The sequence below is a fragment of the Ochlerotatus camptorhynchus genome, unplaced genomic scaffold, assembly GCF_037179485.1.
Source record: "Ochlerotatus camptorhynchus isolate MF236.1 unplaced genomic scaffold, CSIRO-AGI_Acam_v1.1 ptg000150l, whole genome shotgun sequence".
Taxonomy (NCBI): domain Eukaryota; kingdom Metazoa; phylum Arthropoda; class Insecta; order Diptera; family Culicidae; genus Ochlerotatus; species Ochlerotatus camptorhynchus.
The window spans coordinates 4,481,182-4,505,792 of record NW_027040640.1 but is presented as its reverse complement, the minus strand read 5'-3'; the positions used below and the strand labels follow the sequence as shown (position 1 = coordinate 4,505,792).

At 39.1% G+C, this 24,611-nt stretch overlaps 1 protein-coding gene and 1 pseudogene across 5 annotated transcripts in view; both read left to right on the top strand.

Moving 5' to 3' along the window:
- The window catches only part of LOC135701166 (FHIP family protein AAEL005291), a 93,222-nt gene extending 68,859 nt beyond the window's left edge, over positions 1 to 24,363 (top strand). For 4 of the 5 annotated variants that reach the window (XM_065221909.1, XM_065221908.1, XM_065221910.1 and 1 more), the window contains exons 9-11: positions 10,100 to 10,442; positions 11,099 to 11,137; positions 23,162 to 24,363. In XM_065221909.1, the coding sequence (XP_065077981.1) occupies positions 10,100 to 10,442; positions 11,099 to 11,137; positions 23,162 to 23,592 (813 nt within the window). In that variant the 3' untranslated portion in view covers positions 23,593 to 24,363. The remainder of the gene's footprint in view (positions 1 to 10,099; positions 10,443 to 11,098; positions 11,138 to 23,161) is intronic. The other variant, XM_065221911.1, reaches the window with a different exon arrangement.
- On the top strand, positions 5,486 to 6,757 carry LOC135701091 (probable protein phosphatase 2C T23F11.1; annotated as a pseudogene).
- Positions 24,364 to 24,611: the final 248 nt, after the last annotated feature.

Here is a 24,611-nt window from a genome sequence, read left to right as displayed (position 1 = left end):
AAAAGTTCTACAGCGTATAAACTTAAATAATTTAAATTAATAAAATAAATCTGGAAACTCTAGGGATAATTTCAAAGGAATTCAAACGAGAATTTCAAAAGAAGAATTGTTAGGAAAACTTGAAGTGAACTCTGAGGATTCCTTTTGAGTTAGTTCCGTTGAACTCCAATTTCCAAGTTTTTTTTTTTAAGCTTTATTAAAGAGATTTTTAGCCTTAGGCACCAATTTCCAAGTGAAAAGTAAGGAGAATTATAAGGTAATTCTGAGTAGAATCCCAAGAGAATCGTGAGTAGTATTGAAAGGAAATTTTCAGCTGAATTCTTAGGAGGATTCCAAGGTAATTTCGCAGAGAATTGCAAGAGAGTTTGGACTAAAATTGTAAAGTAATTTTGAACAGAATTCTAAGGGATGGAGATTCCAAAATAATTAGCTATGTCGGTGGTGTAGTGGTAAGCATGATTGCCTCTCACCCCAGTGGGCCTGGGTTCAATCCCTGTCGGCGCCGCCGGGATTTTCTGAGGCATAAAATCTTTGATCACGCCTCGGATGGGAAGTAAAGCCGTTGGTCACCTGCCATGAGTTGATGGGTCGATATGTAGTGTCCAGGAGTGGACGGAAAACAAAATCAACGGGTAACAAATCAAGGAAAAATAATATTCAATAAAAATTCAGTTCATTGAGGCTAGTTTCGAACGAATTATATGGAATATTCCAAAGTTTCAAGGAAATTTCCAACCAAGTTTTCAGTTAAATTTCAAAAGAATACCTAGAAAACGCAAAGATGTGTATCTAGGGAATTCTGAAGAGCATTTGAGGAATTTACGGGACTACTTCAAGGGAATTTTGAATGAAATTTAGAAGGAATTCCAGAGATAATTCCATGGGAATTTCAGGAGAATAATTAGTGATTACTGGGGAGAGTTTGCTTTAGGGGATTATTTTTGGGGAATTCTTATATAATACAGCTAACCCATTTAAGAGAATTGCAAAGTTAATCAAAGAGCCTTCTATAAATAATTTCTAGAGTATTATCAACCGGTAGAAACTAACGATTTTAAATTGGCCTATTGGTCCCAAGCTAATCGACTAACGTGTCCCATTCTAGATGAAATTCTAGTACTTCACTATGTTTGTTTTGATTCGCTATGAAAGTTTGACAGATAAAATGAGGGGTTCGTGGATTTTCCTATGTTTTGAGGAGTGCGTCGATTAGCTTGGGACCGAAAAGAGTACCAGAGCTGAGCCAAAAAGTTCAGCACGTTTCTTCGGGACCTTCTGGTCTTAGAGTTACCTCTATGGTATTATGGAGTAAATTTTAAGGCAATTCAAGAGAGAGAGAGAGCTCTAAGACGAACTCTGAGAAAACTTTGAGATGACTCAAAGGAAATTCTTGAGATGATTCTAATGAAATTTTTTGAAGAGTTCAAAGGGCATCAAGATGATTCAAACATAGAATTTTTTTTTGTGATCTCGAAGAAAAAGAAAAGAAAAGAAGATAAATTTAGACATAATTCTGAGACTTCAACATAGAAAAGTTCTCTTGATTCTGGATCAAGAAAAATCTTCTTGATTAGGGGAGTTTTTCTTGTGAAGTAATGAAATTGGGTTGATAGTAGAATGCTTTAAATAAAACAGCAAAAAAGGGTTATCTTCCATTTAATTCCACTTAAATAATTTTGGTATCCATGACAGATACGTATTTCGACTACAATGTGCAGTCTTCATCAGTGTCAGAGTTTTTCTTGACATTCACGGTTTATAAAATTTAAGTCCTTTTACCAATATTCCGAGCACGGAGGAATATTCTAGATTCTCCACCATGATAAGCTTTCAAGATTTAAAACTAATAGAAATATTCGAAATGCCAGACTTTAAGGGGGGGTACCTGTTGAGATCTAGGACGGGACTTGACAATCGGGTAGCGATTTCGAACCAATTTGCTGTCAAATCCGAGCCAGCTTCTGATTGATCGATTTGACAGTAGCAATCGTGAAATAAAAAGGATAGACGGATCGCATCAATCTGGCTGGCAGAGATGCCGGAATCAATGTTGATGTCAATGGCGTGGTCAATTGTTTATATTTGCGAAAGGAAAGTTGAACATTGCGTGTTTTAAGCGATGGATATTGTTGTTTGTTTATGGTTGTTTTTATTGTGTGGAGCAAAAATTATGTACAAGCTGCTAAACTGCGGTAGAAATTCCGAATAAAATCCAAATTAAATAGAAAAAAATATTTTACATTCCTGGCATCGTTGGTCAACTCCATCAAACACCACGCACAACTTTCCGAAGGGTATTCTTCAAAAACATTAAGAAGAGTGAGAAACTCGATTGTCAAGAACCGTCCCGGGTTGAGATCTCTAAAGAAAGGGGTACTTTTCAGTAGCACTGAAACATCTGAGAAAAGTGATAATTAGTGTTTTGAGTTCTTCATTAAAATATCTAAAATCTAACAGTTGGAATATTCGAAAAATCTTATGTTAGATTTTAGATAATTATTTTTGGACAGAAGAATCTGCAAATTTGATGGAATAGTCTCCGAGATCTCTGTCTCGCATTGTAAAAAATGTGGTTTCGAGATAAACGCGTTTAAAGATTTTAGTTATATTTAACACAAGACTAACAGCGACTTACATTCATCATCGGCATTTTGACACAACATTCTAGAAAGTATAAGGATGCCGAAAATGAAAAAAAAAACAAATTCGGTGTCCCCATTCCTTAAGAGGCCTTTCACTACAATATTTATTGGCTTTTTTAAGCACAAACCTTTCAAAGTCTTCCAGAGGTCATCGAGAGCATGAAACTTCCAGGTCAAGTTGAGAAAGCTCACAGGGCATGTTTAAGACACTTCTTTGATAAAATTAGAAATCTAAAAAGGGCTGCTGAAAAAAAGGCTTATGAAATTCCCAAGAAAAATCCAGTGATCTCCATTTCCTGGCCATTTTTGGTTACCCGGGAAGCGGGAAACATCTGACGTCTTTTCCTGGGAATTCCCGGGAATCGAGAAATATGTTTATCGGATGACCGAATATAGTATTTGACCTAGTTATTCATTTGTTATTAACTCATAAGAATTGTAACTTCGTCCGACTTTGCACAATAGGTTCTTCCAACATCTCCTTGAAATTTCAACCAATTTGCCCTGAAAGTTGGGATTGTATCCTTTCTATTTCAAACGGAAGCTTAGGTTTTCTTCCAGAAGACTTTTCTGAACTCTACTTGAACTTCTTCCGACTTGCCAGAAGTCCTGGCGATTTGCAAGGGAAGTTTTTTCAGAGTTTCCCCGGAAGTTCCTTTCCCCCTTTTCCTGAAAGTATGTTTCAACTTCATCTGGAAATTTTGGTCGCATTGCCCCGGGTTCCCCTGGAAGTTTCTTTCGGTTTTTCTGGAGAGTTTTTTTTTTATTTCCCCGGATTTTTTCCGAGTTCACCCGGAAGCTTTTCCTGACTTCGCACGAATGTTTCTTCTAATTTTTACAGAAGTTTCATCTAATTTTAATGGTAAATTTCTCCCAACGTTCCTAGAAGAAACTTCCGGCCTCTAAAAATGTCTACTGACTTCCCCGCAGACTTTATTTACCTATTTGCCTCAGCAGTTTCACCGAAAAGCTCATCCGACTTCTCTACAAAGTATCTTTCCGACTTCCTCAATACTCCATCCGGATTGCATTGAAGTTGCATCGTTGCATCGTTCAATAAATAGGTTCTTCTAATATCCCCAAGTCAATCAAATCAGTTGATTTCCCGGATTCTGTGGTCTCTTTTTGGGGAAAATGTATGTGTTTCGTCCAGGATAATTGTGACCCTACGTTGTGTTTTAAGTTGCGGCTCGGATTGACACATCGGTAAAATAAAATACATTGTTTTACTATGCCCCGAGAGGCAACTTGCCGGCTCAGAACTCAAAACGAACTGAAGAGGAACAAAATACCAATAAGGCGAAGTTGCCCCTTCAAGTAATCTACAACCATGTCACGATTCCCTTTGTGCTATATATTGCTTCGTTAAGCGCTGCATGAAATTGAGGTATATTCGAGCAGTACGCATATTGCACGAGATATTCAGTAGTGGGAGTTTCTCTAGAGGTAATCTAACTGAACCAGAAGAACGATGAAGCCGAAGATTTAATGCGCAAGTAATTGAATATTGGATCCAATATTGACAGCGGTCAGATGAAGGGTTGACACCAAGGGGTCAGTCACTCGGCACATCTGCTTTTGTATTAACGCTGTTTATACACAGAAACAAAATCCATTGGCAAAAATACTATATTGATGGTTAAAATTAAATACTCCCACCAATAGATTTTTGCAGAAACGAAATTCATTTAATTTTACGATTTTTTCTATCAAAACTACTATGCCGTTTGAGTACGCATAGTAGTTTTGACAGAATGGTAGTGAATTTGTGTGAATAAGTGTTTTCTGCAAAATAGTATTCCTAACTATTGTATTTGTTTCAGTGTAGTGTGCCTTAATGTACCGGTACTGTGCCGAACGAGTATCTTTTTGCCCTGTTTTGTGCCTTATGTATTTGAAGTGGTATATCTGCAGACCCCCTTCACTCTTTGGAATTTATAGAGACAGATAACAGCGCCAAACGGTTTGTGACGAGACAATGTTGAACTGCAGCGTTGGAAGAAAACACGCACATCAACATCTATACATGTACGAACCCACACAACTGAGCGGACGGTACAGCGCAAATCAAAACACGAAGCGGTGTCATCACTTATCGTCATCATTCAGCTTCGGCTTCTTCCGTTTGCGTTTGCTATCAATTGACAAATACTTCCTACGTTATAAAATAGGAAAGTAATGATTATTCCAATGTAATTTTTGAATAGAATGCATGCTGCGTTGGCCAAAGAAGACGGCATATTTTATTACGTTCAGCAATGATTTCGATACGTTCATTTCCAGTGGCTGGGGTGTTGGAATAATTCTGTAGAGAGAGTGAATGCTTTTCCCATGTTTGCTTCTATGCTTATTAAGATTTTTTTGAGCACCAGCTCCGCAAATCAACAATTACTATTAGAGATTTGCATCTTACTGATACTGGTGGTATATTGGAAACTCTTTCGCCCGAAAGTAAAACATATTACAAGCACATCATGATGCGCGCTTGGATGTGTGATGGTTTTCTCAAGTATTCCTGTTGCGTATAAAGTGGTAATGATTGAAAATCGGAACAATCACAAACAAGTAAGAATCTTGCTATCGCAATATAATGATGATGACTTCGAGGATGATATCGTCCTCTTTCCTCGGCTGATCATCAACGTCCGCCTTGACATCTGTCATGCTGACACCTGTCAGTTATTGAGCCCAGGTGGTAAAGTTGGCGGGGAACTCCCAACAGTTTCAATGTGCACTCAACAGATGGCGCTGCGATCACATTCGGGTGGTAATTATATGCCTTGTATGAGGAATTGATTAGTGGGATATCTTGTTAATTTAATATCTTTGATATCTGGTAGGTTGATTCAGGATGACAGCTGTTTATTTACTTCGCCCAGGAAAATTAAAATTAGTTTTTTCTACAACCACTTGCCGTATTTTTAAGTGGATTTACCTTCGAATTTCGGTTATCTGCAGCACACAAATTAGTTCCCATATTCTTGATTCAACATTCGTGATCTGCACTGGAGCCTTCACCGGAGCAAATTTTCAAAATGGAAGCTGTTGCAGGAAAATCATCTCTCTATATCGAAAAAAAATGCTGTCTCGTTGTTGCTGCTGTTTTAGATTGACCTCCAATGATAACCTGAGTCATTTTTTATGACACAAAAGAAAGATAAGGGCAAACGTGAATCTTTGAAGATAAGCTTCAAATTAAATAACAGCAAGTTTATCAGCTGCAGCTTATCTAATCGCTGGATCGTCTTCGCATTTTTTTTGATCAACCCTGCACCAAGTCATCAAAACCAACCATGGGTCAAACTCTGTCAGAGCCGGAAACCTCGAAGGAGTATTCAAGACTACTACAAGGTGGGATCGAGCTGTATACAAGGTTAGCGTTTCTACATGAAGGACACATTCTCTCACTCGGTCCGTGAACGGTCTTCTTTGCCGTGTACGATGACCACGGTGGTGCCATACTTGAACACACGAGCAATGGCAGCTCACTCAGTGCGAGTCAGCATCTTTCTGTTTCTACGGCCAGCACACGGCGGGACAACCAGCATCCAACGTTGTCCAGTATGCCGGTGCAAAGTTGCACAAGTTTGGGACGAAACGACCGGTGAACAGGGATGACTTGAAGACGGCTCAGCAACATGGCTTTTTGGACTATTTGACGAGGCCGTGGTGATCGAAGAATCGCTGAAGGAACAGGTGACCGGTTCGACGGTGGTTGTAGTTATTCATATAGTTTATACGTTCACATAGGATGTATCGTTGGATGTACGTTATTCTCCAAATAGAAAGAATGAAGCTGATGATAACGAAAATTAAATCATAAATCACTTTTCGTTGCGCGCAGTGAGTTGGAGAGGATAAAGCGTGTCGGGGGTTGCGTTGAGTATAATAGAGTGAATGGGAAGCCCTGTCAATGGTATTGGCAAAGGGCAACAGATTGCCGGAGGAACAAGTTGTGACGGCATATCCGTACGTGAAAAAACGAGTGACTATGGCTTGCAATAACTTGTGGCGGAATTTGGAGCGTGCTTCCGAGTCAACCAGTAATGGAGGTTCTTCTGGCGAAGATTTTCCAGGGTATCTATCCACGGAACCAAAAACAAAAATATAACTAAAAAATCTCGATACAGATTTGTTTACGTACACGTAAATGACAGTTTGTCAAGGCAGTGCGGGAATGTGCCGATAAATGTGCCTTAGCTGTGCTGAATCTACTTTCGGCACTCTGTGCTGAGTGACTAACCCCTTGGTTAATACATAAAAATAAATCTTTTGTTAACTTGACGCTTAAAAGCCAGCGAACACAAGATTTCGATTAATCATCTTGATAGTGATTCTTCTACTGTTGCTCGAGTGCCGATCACTTGTCGGTCTTATCGGAACATGGTTCCACCACAAACGAAGTGACAGACGACTAACTGACGAAGAAATCCATTAAAATAATGTGGTTCACTGTAATAGAATTTTCTTGGAAGCTTGTGCCATCATCCACCAGATGGGTTAGTTTTTTTGTTTTGATTTGAACAAAGTTGATTTTGTGTACAATGATTATTTGACAGTGTGCAAAGAGTGTATCATTTTGTCATTTTTTTATGCATTTCAGTTTTGAGTAGAGTGAAAGAGATAGAACCAAAACATTCTAATACATTTGGTGAAAATGCTAATACAATCCAGTAGTAGTGGTGTTGTCATGTGGTACACTGGAAAATTGAAATAGCAGGTTAGTCACCAAAGTTTTCGAGCCGCTCCGTCTGTCACTTCGTTTGTGGTTCCACGCTTGGCATCCTTTATGAACTTAACTGCTGAATTATAAAGGAATAATAATTACATCAACATTTTCTAAACTCCTCCAACCAGAAAACCGATCTAAACATTATAAATTTAGGGTTGCCAACCTCATGGCTTACTTCGGCACGTTCTGCACAGCGCTTGGTAAAGCATCCGGCACTGTTAAAACACTCGGCACAGATTATGGTGTGCAGAGTTGAATACCCTTTGATAACACATTATTTTCCCGGAAAGTAGTCGAATCAGGAAATGTGGATTTTGATAAATTTTGTAAATGTATCACACACAGATCAAGCAACAATCAATACGAAACTAACGATTTTAAATTGGCTCACTACTTGACTAGCCTATTGGCCCCAAGCAAATCGACTAACGTAACCCATTCTAGTATAAATTCCAGTACTACACTATGTTTGTTTTGATGCGCTATGAAAGTTTGACAGATAAAATGAGGGGTTATTGGATTTTTCTATGTTTCGAGGGGTGAATCGATTAGCTTGGGACCGAAGATAGTACCAGAGCTGAGCCAAAAAGTTGAGCACGTTTCTTCGGGACATACTAGTCTTAGAGTTACCTCTATGAATCAAGTGCGTTTAGAGAACTTCCTGGGCTTGTAACGAGGTCTCTACAGGCAAGTTCAGAGGATTCTGAGGACATTTTTAGAAATCTTTCTGGCACAATTCAGAAGACTTTTAGAGAGCGTTCCTAGAGTCCTTAGGTGGTCTCTTAAGAAAAAAATTCCAAGGAAATTTTATGGGTTTCTAGAAGATATTCAAGTAATATCCGTGGAAAGCCCCAGATACTGCTAAGACAGGTCCGAAGAATTTTTGTGGCATGTTCCAAGGAATTTCACCGCAAGCCTATGAGTCTTTCAGGAATATTGTATTTTGTTTCGGATGTTCTCCAGAGAGTGAGATTTTGGGAGCAAGTTAAATAAGCTGATCATGATCAAGAAATTTTCATGGCAAGTTCAAAAGACTGAGATTATGTCCAGACTAAGGACTTGCAGGGCACACGGCCTTTGAGACTAACTCAGAAAGAGAGTCACTTTTACTCACTTGTATGAGATATTTCTAAAACCGTAGGCCACTCAGCGGTGAGAAACTTACGTTTTTCAGAAATTTCTCATAGAACTGAGTAAAAATGACGCTCTCTCTCTGAGCTGATCGGCCAAGCATGTTTAATAGAACATGTTTATGAATTTCATATGGCAACTTCAGAAGGTATGATGTAGTACTTAAGAGATTTCAGAGACAGGTTCAGAGTTAGTATTTTCTACGACAAGGTCTGTCAATGCAAATCCACCGGACTAGCAGGGTATAGTCATGAAACATCCATATAAAGTCCAAGGGCCTCGACTTAGAGAACTTCTGGTATCTAGAATATGGTAGCATAAATTCTAGTGCAAATTCAGAAAAGTGTATGTGAAAGTCTATTGATTTCCGATAACTTACAAGGCATGCTCAGAATAATTCAATGAATGTTACTTACCTTACCAATTAGGCTAAGGCCTTGTTGTCCTCTGCTGTCCGAAGAAGTCGTCTCCACTCTACTCGATCCATGGCCACACTTCGCCAGCTTCGTAGTCTGCGAAGGGTCCGCAGGTCGCCTTCTACTTGGTCGATCCACCATGCCCGCTGCGCGCCTCTTCTTCTTGTTCCTATGGTACGTCCGTTCGAAAACACCAAGGGCGCGTTGATCCTCCACGAGCATAGTCCAGGTCTCGTGGCCGTAGAGGACCACCGGTCTAATCAGCGTCTTGTAGACAGTCAACTTCGTGCGGCGGCGAATTTTATTCGAAGTAGGCACGATTCCCTGCCATAATGCGTCTTTGAATTTCTCTGCTGGTATCATTTTCAGCGGTCACCAGTGAGCCCAAATACACGAACTCATTGACCACCTCGATTTCGTCACCGATCTGAACTCGGGGTGGGAGGCTAACATTGTCTTCCCTAGAACCTCTTCCTTTCATGTATTTTGTCTTTGATGCGTTGATGGCAAGTGCAATGCGCCTAGCTTCAGCCTTCAGTCTGATGTACGTTTCCGTCATCGTTTCAAAGTTCCGTGCCATGATGTCGATGTCATCGACGAAGCCAAGAAGCGATTTTGAATAGCAGACACGAAAGTCCATCACCTTGCCGTAACGCCCTTCGAGATTCAAAGGGACTCCAGAGTGTGCCCGATACTCGAACAACGCAAATCACTCGATCCATCGTCGCCTTGACCAATCGCGTCAGTTTAACCGGAAATCCGTACTCACATTCAATAAATGTTTATCAAATGATATCGATGTAGGGTTTCTTCGCGGTATTAGACCATTGTGTAGGACAAATTACACTAAACAGTCTATTCAGTGGCCTTTCCCTAACCTCAATCTACCTGTGCACCAACTCTCAAAACATAAACAATTATCATAATATTGCTTGCAATGGATAGATATCGAGTAAACTAGAAGATTAAGTGTATTTTTCAACCGATTCGAGTATGAATACGACATTAAATCTGGTTTTGAAAGTTGGTGCACAGGTAAAAAAAATAGGTTCCGGGAAGCCACTAAGTATTAAATGTTAAAAGAGATCTCCCACAACACATGGCCCTATTATACGCCGCAAAGAGCACCAATATAACCAAAACCAATCCACTAACCCTTCTGCTTCCGATGGATCTAGGTGCTGAAAATTCTCAAACAACAAATCGACGCCGAATTGCCCGAGTGTGAGGAATCGCTGGAGATCGTGGACGTGGCCCGGTCCTTCCTCGTGGATCGCGAATTCCGGCTCATCAATATGCGTAAGAATGCCATCGAATCGAACGCGACCAGTGGTGGTAAACTGCTGCTCATCAATGGCGGCGCTGGATCCGGCGGTGTGTCTATGACCTCCAGTCTGTCCCAAACGACGCCAATGCAACTGACGCCCAGCTCCTCGTACGACCCGTTCAAGCGGAACGATACCAAACGGAAAAGCATCTCCAATTCGTTTTCCAGTATTTTCCGACGGCCCGGATCTTCCGGTAAGTTGTTCGTTCTTTTTTAACCTTGGTTAATGCTCTCACGGACCAAGCATTTTGCGTTTTTTTTTGCCTCCAAGAACAAACCGAAAGCTCAATCTCACACCCACGCTTCTATTACTATTCGTTTCACTACCACCAACCAAGCTTCAGTTTTACTCTGTTAGAGATATTAACATCCGGTTTACTGACTACTTTGGATACACTTGACGCTTTAGAGTAGTGGAAAAAAGCGGTTTCTTTCCGGCCCTAAAGTAATAGCTTATATACCATAAAATTTAATCAGTTTCGCTTAAATATTTCTCTCATCCTGCTGTTTTCATTGAATTCTTTAAACAAAACTCGAAGCAAGGCCAAAGTTTAGATAATCGAACGAAACGTGACTACCAAATCTATCGAGCACATCTCCTGTCTTTGTTTTACTGTTTCACACTCAACTTTTTTCATTTGTTCTCTAACGCAACGCAACATATGCGAAGAATAGTAACAACAACAAAATATCGCAAATCAATCACCTTTATGTTGCACATACCTAAATACCACTACACACAGAATTTCCGTCCAGGGTTGTTTGTTCGCGAGCAACCATATCCGTTTGAAGTTTGAAGTCATTAAAATCATTTTCGTTTTTTTCCATCCGTAATCTACCCGTCCGTCAGCTTCATCTGGTATAGCACAAGTATTTCAGTTTTTTACCGGTAAATATCATATGCATATCTTTATTTCTTCGATTGTTTTTATTCGTTAGTTGTTTTCTGTTGTGGTACTTGATATAAGATAGAATTGACTATGTGTAGATAGTTTCACGTATCCTCCGTGCGGTTAAAGTACTTATACCTGTTCTTTTACTAGAAGAAAAAAAAATCATTCGTTATCTAACGAACATTTTGGCATCCACATCTCTTTCTACTTTTTGAACTAGCTTTACATTTTTGCAGTTAAATTACTTAAGCTAACATAATAATTTAAGCTAACACTTTTGAACTTTCATACTAATCTTGATGGGTATTTGTCAATTATTAATGCTTTGTAGATTTGATTGGTTAATTTGTATGCATGATTTATATATACTAACATTATTCAAAATTGGTACGCCGTACGAATTGGGTAAAAAATGTGTTTTTCAATTGATTATCAAATTTCCTGAAAAAAAAAAACAAGATAAGCGAAGAGGAAATAATACTGATAATTATGAAATAAGCTCAAGGTCTGCAAAACCCGGAATTTTAGAATTCTCAACTAATGTGGCAAAGCCTGAACATATCGATAATTGTAGGTATCTTTTAAAACGGCGCTGGTAGTGTAGTGGTAAGTGTGACTGCCTCTCACTCCAAAGGACATGGGTTCAATCCCAGTCGACGCCATCCGGATTTTCTGAGGCATAAAATTTCTGATCACGGGAAGTAAATCCGTTGGTTCCCGGTCCATGAGTTTGACGGGTCGATAGGTAGGGTCCAGGTGTGGGAGCGCCTCGCTGGCGTCGGTAGCATTGGTACTCTGTACGGCAAACAAGACCGACAGAAAACAAATCAAGGAAAAAAATGCTGGAAGTTACGAATCGGCTTGTTAGAGGAATACTCATTAGAACAAAATCAGCTTTTATTCTAATTCAATTTAGCAGTCGAAATACGTATCGGTCTTTTATGTTTTCTTCAAAGTTACACTCGTATTAAATAACTGTTCACTCTTTGATCACCAAAGCAAGACTCTTTGATTTATTTCACTCTTTCGTATATAAGGCAAATGACACAAAGGAGAGATCGACGATGCCCTACCGGAGAATACAATCGGTTCATTAAGCGTTTGCTACACTGAAACATTTTCGATTGGACAGTACTGTAACAGTCCTCAACGTGTTAGTTAATCGCAAGATTATTTTCGAACGATCTACAAAACCTACAATTCAGTGCCAACATTTCAAAGGGGTGTAATTGCATTTGTAAACAATGGCTTTAGCTATCGATTCCTCACAAATAAAAGCTCACTCATATAAATTAATTACACCAACAGGTAGAGGAATGTTTCCTCTACTAGTTAACTTGGAGGGGTGAGCGTTTATTTGCGATAAATCGACGTCTGAAGCCATTGTTTACAAAAGCAATTACGCCCCTTTGAAATGTTGACACTGAATTATAATCCAATCAATCCAAGATAGCAAATATCAACTTTCAATCTTTTGAATATTCACAAAATTCAAAGAAAATCTATCACTAATTCCACATTACAGCTAGTAAAAGGATATTCAAAATTCAAGAATTAGTAATTCTAGATAGAGCTGGAGTTAGGGCGTAACAGCCTTTGTAAACAATGACTTCTATCTGTGTTTTCTAGGAACTCAAATCACACCCACGCAAACCAACATAACCGTCGGGTAGGGGAAGTCTTCTTCTTTGTTTACAAAAACTGTTACGCCCTAATTCCAGCTCTATCTAGAATTGTAAACAAATTCTTCGTACTTCTTTTTTTTTTCAAACGGGTAGATCTTCTCGGAACTATTACGGGCCTCCCGTTCGCTGAATCGTATCGTAGATGAGCCGGATGTAATTCGTTTCTGGTGGGCGGTGGTGGTTCCATGCTCGTTTCAAAACCAAGGAACGGTTCTTCATCTTCGTCAGATTCATCAATCCGACGTTTCGTGCCCTGCATAGGCTTATCCTGGGATTATAACGCAACATTATACCGGCGTCGACGCCCTTCCTTCGGCCGAATCTGCTCCTTGTGAGCCGAGATCACGTTGGAACCGATTGCAATATGAAAAACATTTGGAGAAATTTGTTTAACAAAGGTTGCCTCAGTCCATTTCGGAAGCTCTCGTAATTTAGGATTCAGCTTGGACTAACTTAGCCAAAGGATTTTCAATCTTGTCTTTAAACTGGGGGAACTAGAAGGATTTCCAATTCGTTGTTGAACTAATTGCTTTTTGAATGTTTTATTTGGATTATCAGATCGATAACTGTTTTCGGTCTGTAATTCAATATTTTATCTGACGGCATTCCTTCGCCCGAAGTCAAACAAATATTGCGGTAGTTGAATAAAAAATAACTGAGCTTATCTTGGAAGTCTGATGTTTTCATTTCTGGGTCCAGAAGAATTTTTTATTAAACTTTAGCAACTCGCCCAAAGCATTCAGCTTGCCCTTTGCATTGTGGATGGTATGGTGGGCTTTTCATTACTTGAATGCCCTGTCGTTCTAAAAATTGTAAAAATTCTCTGGAGTTGAATGCTGGTCCATTATCCGTCACTATTACATTTGGTAACCCAAATCTAGCAAAAAACGCTTTAAATTTCTTTAAAACTTTAGTTGCATCCGTTCTGCCTCCTACGTTTGCCACACTGAAACATTTTCGATCGGACAATACACTGTCATGGTTGGATGTGGAGTTTGATACTGACCCAGACGTATCGTAGATACTTCGGGTGACTTCCACACTTGCGCAGGCGTTTGGTCAAATACGCTGATGTCCTATAATCAATAGGGTGAGACAAAATTCAAATTCCAGTTCCAGTATGATTTCCAGGGGTCTTTTGGGTCCTAGAGCAACTGTGTAAAATTTCAGGTCGGTCGGTGTAACTGTATTTTAGCGCCAGCGGTTTTAATTTTACATAGGATTTTCTATGGAAAAACTTACTTTTTCAAATCAAAATCTGGCAATGGTCCTCTAAAAATAAGTCAATCCAACTACTCCCTAGCTAATTTTACAATTGAACTTTTCTTCCAAGACCGCAAAACGATCCGACGCTTGTGGAAAGAGTTATTTAGCCATTACTATTTGTTAACAAAACGAACTGCTCATTATTATTTTTTCTAGACCCACTGCCAGCTGCCGCCTGTTGCTGTCTGCGTGAAACAGTCACGTTATGTGGGGGTTCACTCCGCATGGAGGAAAGCCGATATCATGCGCAAAGAATCTTCGATTTGGACACAAACATATGGATGCAAAAAGCTGACTCAAAGGCTTTGAGTCAGCTTTTTGCATCCATATGTTTGTGTCCAAATCGAAGATTCTTTGCGCATGATATCGGCTTTCCTCCATGCGGAGTGAACCCCCACATAACGTGAGTCAAAGCTGACCCCTTTTTTGTTTTGCCTCAGTGGTATAAGGTTCAACAAACCATCATTGTTTTTTTCAATCATCATCAAAAAATCAAAAGCAGTTTTTTCGTTCAAATTTAAAATTCTGCCAACGAAAATGTCATCATTGCATTCTACTGGCCTACTGGAACACAGTGATGACATTTTCATTGGCAGAATTTTGAATTTGAATGAAAAAACTGTTTTTGATGATTAAAAATTCAATAATTGTTTGTTGAATCATAACTGGCATAGTTGGACATCGATCTGTCAAAATAAAATTTTCGTGATATCGACACTGAGCGTTCATAAGAACCAATGCCGAAATGTCTTGTAGGTCGAAGTCAATCCATGTAAGCCACTAATTTTATCGGATAGGAGGACTCTTTCTCTACAGAATCATGGTTTTCTTGAGTGAGTTTTCATTTTCGAGAAATTCACGCAAAAAGTAATTATTTGCGTTTGCAGCATTGGCCTTTACGAAAGCAAGCATTGACGTTGACGGTGACTCTGCAACTATTTACTCCTGGTAAAATCCCATAAGCATCTGACAATCTGTGCAGAAAATCTAGCGGACTTTGTCTTATCTCTTCAATCCTCCAGCAAGCTGCCGTTTTTTCACGTAAAGATTGAAAGAATCATATGGGATTTTCCTAGGAGAGAAAGGGTAAGGGAATGTTCACCATGTTTCACGCACATACTGATGTTTGTTTATGGGATTTTACCATAGGTGTGAAGAGTTACAGAGTGACCGAAGAGGCGAATTGTTAATAGTCACGGTAATGCGTAATGAGATGTAAACAGGTGAGGCCCAGATAATTTGTCGTCTACTTTGTTCCTCCGCTGTTTAAATGCTTGACGGAGTTTGACGGAGAACCAAAACTAGCCAACGGTTGAGTTCTTTAAACTTACTTTTGAGTTGATGCCTCTCACTTGCTCTCTTTTGCTCGAAAAGAGCAAAACAACCCAAAATTGAGTTATATTCACCCAACTCGACAGTTCCGTGCGCCAAGTTAAAATTGAGTAAGTTGTGTAAAACTCAATTTTGAGTAGTTTGAACTTGACGTTGAGTGAAAACAACTTAAAAGTATGTAATTCTGTTTACATGCGAGTGAATGAAACACAAAATGGAGTAGACGCTAGAACTCTAAATTGAGTTGGCGCACGGAACTGCTCAACTCAACATTAGGTACTTTTTTCTTTCCGTGTGCGCATTATTTTTTCGACTAGCTCGACAGGGGGCTTTCAAAGGATTTTTCAACTAGTATTTTCAAGTCGGTCAGAAGACAATCAAGAGCGTTGTTATTCAGTAATATTGCCTATTTACAGATGCAATATTTCTTCATCTCTTCGATAATTGGTTTACATTTTATTCATTACGGAAATTATGTACATTCAATTATGTAATTTAATGCTAACAATTTGAAGATTTGATGATTACGTTGAATAGGTGTAAAACTATCATTTTGTCTGTGGTATGTTGAAATATAGTTAACTGTGCTTTTAATGAGTCAACTTATGATTACATCACGAAATATCCTGTTGATGCATATTAACGGTTACATTGAAAAAAGCATTTTTGTTTCACAGAAAACTATCAACTCAAACGATTATTTTCGTTAGTAAATTGTGCTTAACTTTAATACAGCTAGCTGGGAGTCCCACCCTGGGTCGAAAAAATGTTTGTTATGATTGTGTGTCGCTCCTACTTTGCCTTTTTGATCAGCAAGGATCAACCTTACCACGTATTTTGTTACAAAGTAATTGGAGTAGTTCTTTGTGTTAAGATTTTTGAAGAAATTTTCAATTGACGGCAATTGAGAAACATATGGAGGGCAGGTATCGATAAGCGTTCGATTTCATTTATCGTCCTGCATGTAAAATTCTTGCGAATGGAACGATGCAAAGTCAGCTCAAAACACTGCATATTTATCAAATGGTTCTTCAGATTCTTGTTCTAAATTTTGCTCCTTCTCTCTGGACTACAATACGTAAGCACTTAATTCCAAATTTACGCGGTCGTGTTTTTCCTCATACGAAACCTAATGAAATCCAAGTTTGATGCAATTGGTTCCAAAAAATTAGAAAATGTCCAAAGGAAGCTAAACATGTGATTTATTATTCAATTTGACTGAATTTTCAATATCTTGCTACAACGGATCTGTGACCATTACTTATGTGCAAAAATCACCAGAGCTCAATTTTAGCTGATATTCTAGAAAATTCTGATTAACAATCACTTCACTTATATGATCACTACATTTTTCAGAGTTCTTCATGGTATTTGTGTTTTAGAAGACTAATTATAATGAATTCGGACTTGTGACCGGAATCTGGGTAATCTTGCAAATAATCCGGAACATTAGTAAAAGTGGTCAATTAATAATATTGGTCCTAGAGAGCTCAGCGGTTTTTTTTTTCAAAGTACTTCTAGAAGACTCAGTAGAATAAATTCGAACTGGTGACCGGAAAATGGAGCCTAAGGAGCCTTTTGGAAAATCCAGAACAACCGTAAATTGGTCCTACAGCTCTACGGTTTTTTCGAAAACACTTATAGAAGACGTATTATAATGAATTCAGAATTTGACCAGAAAGTGAACACTGGAGGACAATAGGTAACCTTCCGGAACATCCGGAACAACCTTAATAGTGTGCAATTCATAAAATTGGTCCTGGATATCTGCGTTTATTTTTCCGAAAGGACTTCTAGACAGAGTTGCGACCTATCACAATCACGATCATCATACAGCTGATGGTAGTAACGCTTTGTACATTCCTATCAATGTGCTCGTCGAAGCTGTTCATGACCATCCATCAAGTTGAAGAAAGAAGTAACTGGTGAATGTCGTGAATGTGAGCCACCACCGATCTGGTCATTCCCGACAATCCCGACACTCATCTGTGCTCGTTTTGAAGCAGTTGCTGCTTTGCTTGCTTATGTGAGTGTGTTGGTGAGTGAACCCAACAGCTTACGTTTAATGTTTCCTGCTTTGTTTGTAACTCAGACAGACGCGCCTGCTGAGACAAACTTGGAATGCGTAGGCATTGTTTTCATTTTCTTCTGTCGTTTCGCTTTTTCTCGTCATCGTACTGCAGAAGTCTTCACTGTTTTCGTTGCGCTTTTCCTCATCAGCAGCAAGGGTAACGTTTTGCTTGTGAGCAGCGACCATTACTGGTGATTGTTGTTTGCCATGGCTCTACCTCTCACTGCGTGACAAACCGTTCTATCAGCGATAGTCGGTTGATGCGTAGACGAGTGTCACGTGAGTGTCATGATATTTTGCATCACTGCTTCTAGAAGACTCAATAGAATGAATTTGGACTTGCTACTAGAAAATGGACCTTGAGGGAAAACTTTTCGGAAGGTCCAAGCCAACCGTAAAAGTGTTTTTATTTATTGCGTTTATTTATAAGGCCCTCTCGCCTATTAGGCATTTCTTGGGCCGATGACCAGTCCAGACCAGTTTCATCTACACGATCTGTTTGCTGACCAGTGTTCTGAGTGCACTGATCAGCACGAGCTTTCTTTTTTTTCGTTCTCCTTGTGCTTCGACAGCCAGCGTTTGTTGGTATTTTCAATGAAATCCTTTGTTGCGTTTGATGGGCTGGTGCTAGAGTGTTCGTCGTTGCTTTCAACGTTTGAAGTGTGATGATCCTCGGTTTGATTGTCGGTGTTTCGCTGTTGTTTAATCTGCTGAGAATCCGGTGTCCCGATGTCGTTGGCTGGTTTTGTTCGATATCCATCGACGGGAAATCAGTGAGACTGAATACCCCCTCGGTTGGTGATGCTGCTGGAGCGGTGGTATTGTTCGATGTGGCTACATCCAAAAAATTTTGTTTGGGATGTGCTGCTCGGCCACAATGGTGGCACGTTTTTGTTTGCTCGATGATGGAATGGCGCTTTCGAGTCGCATTCGCAAAACTCGAACACCGCTTAGGAATCCTGGAAAGTAGTGCTTCCATTTCTCATGTCAACTGGAAATCACTGTCCCGTACTTTGCCATGAGGTTCATAACAGTGGCTTGTTGCCATGCCAGTGGAAGGTTATGCACTCGAACGGTCACTGCTTCACAATCCACATATACCGGGATTCTGAACTCACTCTTCGCACAGAGAAACACGTGTTTATAGTTGTGCGCCTTTTCATAGCGCAAGGCAATTTCATTGTCTATCATCTCAGTAAAAACACAATTTCGGACGTCATGAAACTGAATGCATCTAACGTCCGAATATTGAAGCTAATATTGTTCTCGAAGATTTTTTGCACTTTTCCCACATTGGGAAGAACTGGAAGGACACTGAAGTCAAAAACAAGTGTGTTTTTACAATAGTTCACCAAGTTAAGCAGAGCAGAAAGAGCAGTAATGGAGAACGAGAACCTAAAAGTGGTCAATTCATAAAAGAACTCAGCGTTTTTTTAGAAAGCACATATAGAGGACTCAATACAAAGAATTTGGACTTGTGACCAGAAAAAGGGTGAACTTTTGGAAGATGGCGACTTCTGGTATGGTCCGAAGTGAAAATGTTATACAATGTAGGCCCAAGAATGCTACCCTGAGGAACTCCTGCTCTAACAGGTTGTGGATCAGATTTGGAATTTTGATAATTTAAACGGCCGAGTTCTGTCAGTTAAATAATTTTGAACTAATTTCATAATGTAAAGTGGAAAATTAAACTTTTTCAATTTAGCAATCAAACCTTCCTGCCAAACACTATCGAATGTTTTTTCTATGTCTAGAAGAGTAACTCTAGTTGAGCATCCTTCAGATTTGTTTGAACGAATTAAATTGGTAACTCTTAAGAGTTGATGAGTAGTTGAATGCCCATGGCGAAATACAAACTGCTCATCTGCAAAAATTGAGTTCGTATTGATGTGAAGCACCATTCTATTACAAATAATCTTTTCAAAAAGTTTACTTATTGAAGAAAGCAAACTTATTGGACAGAAGCTAGAAGCTTCAGCTGGGTTTTTATACGGCTTCAAAATTGGAACAACTTTTGCATTATTCCATTTATCAGGAAAGTATGCCAAATGGAAACATCTGTTAAATAATTTTACCAAGAAAGACAAGGTACTCTCTGGGAGTTTTTTGATGAGGATATAGAAAAATCCATCATCACCTGGAGCTTCCATATTATAAAACTTTTTAGTTATAGATTTAATTTCATCCAAATCAGTCCCCCAGGAATCATCAAAAATATTTTCCCGAGAGAAAAGATTCAGATAATCACGAGCAACCTGATTCTCAATAGGACTAGTAAGACCCAAACTAAAGTTATGGGAACTCTTGAATTGCTTAGCAAGTTTCTGAACTTTTTCCGAATTTCTGATCAAAATTTTACCACCTTCTTCAAGCGCTGGAATAGAGTTTTGAGGTTTTTCAATATTTTTGTGAGTTTCCAAAAGAGATTGGAACTCGGGTCTCAGGGAAGAGAATCGCTTTTTAATTTGTTTTTGCAAGATAACTTTAATGGCAGGATCGGGTGTTCTTTGATACGGACATTTTTCAGCCGGAGTGGAAGATCGTCGTCTATTGTAATTGAATCGAATTTAACCTCGCATTTTGGAACTGATGCAGCTCTTGCTTCCACTACAGAAGTAGTCAGAGATTCAAGAGCATAATTAATTTCATCTTTGGTTTGCAAAGAAATGTTTGAATCAAAGCTGTATTCCATAAATGTTCGATATTGCTCCCAATCAGCTCTATGGTAATTGAAAGTAGAGCTGTTGGGATTAAAAATTATTTCTTGGAATATTTCAAAAGTTACTGGAAGGTGATCAGAACCGAAGTCAGCATGGGTAACCAATTGGCTACAAAGTTGACATGAATCCGTTAAGACCAAATCAATAGTTGAGGGATTTCTTGCTGAAGAAAAGCATGTTGAGCTGTTTGGATATTGAAAAATGTAATAACCAGCAAAACAATCATCAAACGGAATATTACCATTGGAATTGCTATGAGCATTATTCCATGAGCGGTGTTTTGCATTAAAATCACCAATAATGAAGAATTTAGACCTATGACGGGTAAGTTTCTGGAGGTCACCCTTGAGAAAATTCTTTTGCTGGCCTACGCATTGGAATGGCAAATAGGCAGCTATAAACGTAAGTTGTCCAAATTGTGTTTCAACAGAAACTCCCAAAGTTTCAAAAACTTTGGTTTCAAATGAAGAAAAAATTTTATGTTTGGTTCGTCTATGAACAATGATGGCAACGCCACCACAGGGTCCATCAAGACGATCATTTCTATAAATTAAATAATTTGCGTCCTTCTTAACCTTATGATCAGGTTTAAGGAACGTTTCAGTTATAACGGCAATATGCACGTTATGAACTCTCAAAAAGTTAAATAGCTCGTCTTCATTATCTTTAAGAGATCGAGCATTCCAATTTAAAATGTTTAATGCTTTAAAATCCATTACTGAATTTTAAAGTCATGACAATATTTTAGATTTAAGCATATCAGAAATCATGTCAATTAATGAATTCTGTAAAAATTCCATTTTGGGGGCAGTAATGCTTCCTAAGTTAAAATTGTCAAAATTTCCGTTAGAACGTTGGTTAGTATTTTGATTTCTACCCGGTGCAATAGCAGCATACGTAGCTCCATTAACTTGCTGAACATTGTTAGCAGCGAGGGGAGTAGGTACAGATGAAACATTTGAAGCAGGGGTGATATTTGTACCTACGGGTACGAATGTAGAATTTGTGCCTCGCTGACCGTTGTTAACAGCAGAAGAATTTGTACCTGGTCGGGAATGTGGAGCGTTTCCTAACTGTCACTTAGAACGAGATTGTAGGATCGCTTTACGAGTCTTACATTCCCAAAACTTGGATTTGTGGTTTTCACCACAATTCGAACATTTAAATTTCTTAGGCTCTTCCTTCACAGGACATCGTGCTTTGCCCTCTCACCACAATTCATGCATTTAGCTGGCATGTAGCAATTTTTTGTTCCGTGACCTTACCGCACTGGGTGAGGTTTTGGAAATTTCCTCCAGTCTTCCTGAAGTGTTCCCAGTTCACTCGAACATGCAGGATAAGGCTAGCTTTTTCCAAGGCCTTAAGGTTGTTTAGTTCACTAGACTTGAAGTGAACTAAATAAAAATAAATTTCATTTTCATTTTGATTACTTGGAGTGGCACAACTCCAAGTAATTTTGCCTGTTCATCTTTGATCTGATCCAGGGATTCACCACTGGCCAATCCTTCATGACAACCTTGAACACACGTTCAGTTTTGGTGTAGTAAGTAAAAAATTGTTGCTGCTTCTCAGTAAGATACTTGAGAAGCCGTTTGAATCCGTCCATGGTTTCAGCCAATACACGGCATTCACTCCGACGACCAACTTGCAGTGAAAACTTGTTCCGTGCGAAGAGCATGGAAATCGGAAGTGGTTACCACGATAGGGGGCATCTTTTCCTTCTTGGAATTAAGCCAGGAAAGTTTACTAGATTTTTTCCTGGGTAATGGATCATTCTCATCATCCGTGAGAAAATCAAATTGATTACTCAAATTAATTTCATCAGAAGGGGGATCAAGAGATTGCTCTTTTCTTTTGCGCTTAGGCGCCATGGCGCGGAAGTAAATTTTTATCCAAATCGACTTCCAAGCAGATTACTATAAGAATCTGCAGGATTTAAGAGGAATTTTCCAAATCGATATCCAAGCAGGATTACCTCGGGTAGGGTTCAAACAAGGATCGAAGAGGAATAAGAGTCAAACAAGGTAGAAAATGTACACGTATATTGAGCACTGAAAAGTGCTGTTTAAATTTGTTGTAGTTAAAGGTAGCAGTAACACTTCCTTCAGCAAAAAGCAAATAGATCCGCACGGCGAGAGAGCACGATGCGGATTGGATTAAATTATAAACTGATTTTTCTCTAACTGATGATACAATCAAATGTCATTAGCCAAATACATCCGTAGACCATAGGTCCAGCGTTGTATAATTGACAATGCACCCGTGTACTGAATGGGAATTGTGGGTTCGAATCCCACCGGTGCCCTTAGATTGTTTCACTAATTTGCTCAGACACACGTCTCTTACCGATGATATGTGCTTACTTCTCAGTATCTTCTAACTTTCTTATGAAAAATGCTGTAAGTCTCAGAATCAAGGTGAGTTTCCCAAGATTTTGAAGCAGGATTTTATTTTGAAGTCCAGCTGGCATCGAAACCTTTTTTTAAATTCCTGAATTTGGTAATATTCTTATGAATAAAATTTGGTCGAAAGGAAATCTTTAGGACATGGGACTGTTATGTGAATAGCGGCATTATTGGCAATTCTTGACAACTACTTACACAAGTTAAAAAGTGGTTTTTGTGGCATGAATTTACATTCTCATATTATTTTAACCATTATGTGCGTGACGGGTTATCCGGGTAGCTCCTATTAAACAACACGGTGTAGAAAGCAGCAGAACATTCCTCACGCACATTAACATATAGTTAATTTTTAATTTGTTTGCTTGTTAACATGTTGATTCAGTTTTAGCACGATAAATGTATTTTATATTTTTGTTTTATTGTTAGGCGCTTGATTTTTTTTTCAATTCTGTAATTTACTGTAAATATTCGCTTTGCCAAATCGCAAAAACTGATTCCCTTTATTTACAATTTACAAACCCTCCAACCATGCCCAATCCAGGAGGATCAAGCAACGCCAACTCACCCGCCAGTCATCAATCCTCGGCGACACCGTCGCCGGCCGCTTCCCAGCAGTACCTTTCGTCTAACAGCTCCTCCGGGGTAAGTAGCTTCATGGGCAGCAATCGGCGGGACTCGCGAGAAGCGGAAACCCAGTTCGTGGACCATCCCTCCATGGGACCGGCGTCCGGGATGGGCGGCCCCAGCAGTCTAACCTCGACCGGCAGTCCACACAACAGCCTCGAGTACTCGCTGGTTAACATTAACGGTTCGATCGTCGGTGGCGTCGGAAGCGAGCGGCAACGTGATTTGGCCGTCAGTGCCGTTGTGCTGGACGAGTGGCTAAAGGAACTATCCGCCATCACCCAGGAACAGTGCATCATAATGATATCGGAACAGGTTTTGACCCAGCCGCAAGGAAAAACTAGCTGAGGTCCGGCTAGGAAGGCTAGAAAACCGATCAAATCTAGTTAATAGGAAGTTATTTAAAATTTTACTAAGCTACAACTATCTTATGATTTTGTTTTTACGAATCAATTTTAGAACAAATGGCGATTTTATTGCACGTCTGAGACGAAAATCGCCCATGGAAGTCGCTTATTTTTTTTCATATACATCACATCGTTTCATTTCTAAAATGAAGACAATTTTATATTTAATTAGGGCTTACATTTTATTTTATTTGTCTTCTCGTTATTCCTTTTTCAAAATCTTGCGCTACGTTTTTACACGTCTTATCTTGTACATTTTTATACAATGAAACTGATTTTACGAATGCTTTAAACGATAATGAAACGAATGAAAAGTTTTAAGGTCTTTGCGTGTGCAGATCCTCTCTCTTACAACGATTCTCTAATCAATCGATCAACTAACTAATCAGTACACACAGTAGCAATTATCAAACAGCCGACCAAAAAGCCAAAAATAGCTTCAAACGTCCATAGTAGTGCAACCGTAAATAATAATAATAATCAATAATCGTTCGGATTTGTAAGTATTTACGCGTATTAGTACAGTTCACGAGTTGACATGCAATAAACAGTAACAATTACCTTAAAAAACGAAGCATATATGGTAGATTGAAAACCGAGTTGTAAAGTGTAATAAGTAACATTTTCTCGCGAATAGGTTCAATGATGTAAACGAGCATATTTTTGTAGAAATATATACATCAACTGATTGATATTTGAGAGAGAGACTAAATGTGTCGGTTGTGAGCGTTAGTTTGATTATCTAAAACAATCCGATCACCATTGTATTCCAACCCACTGAGTTCCTGAATTGAAATGTCTTTTAACACCCGGTAAAATGTGTAATGGCAAATTGTTCAGAAATTTTTCGATCGATTTTAAAACAATTGGTAACGAATACATGTTCAACATCTGTGTTTCCAAATGGCGCCAATAAATTTTAAATTCGTCAATAAATGGCTGAGCTATGATTTTTCAAAT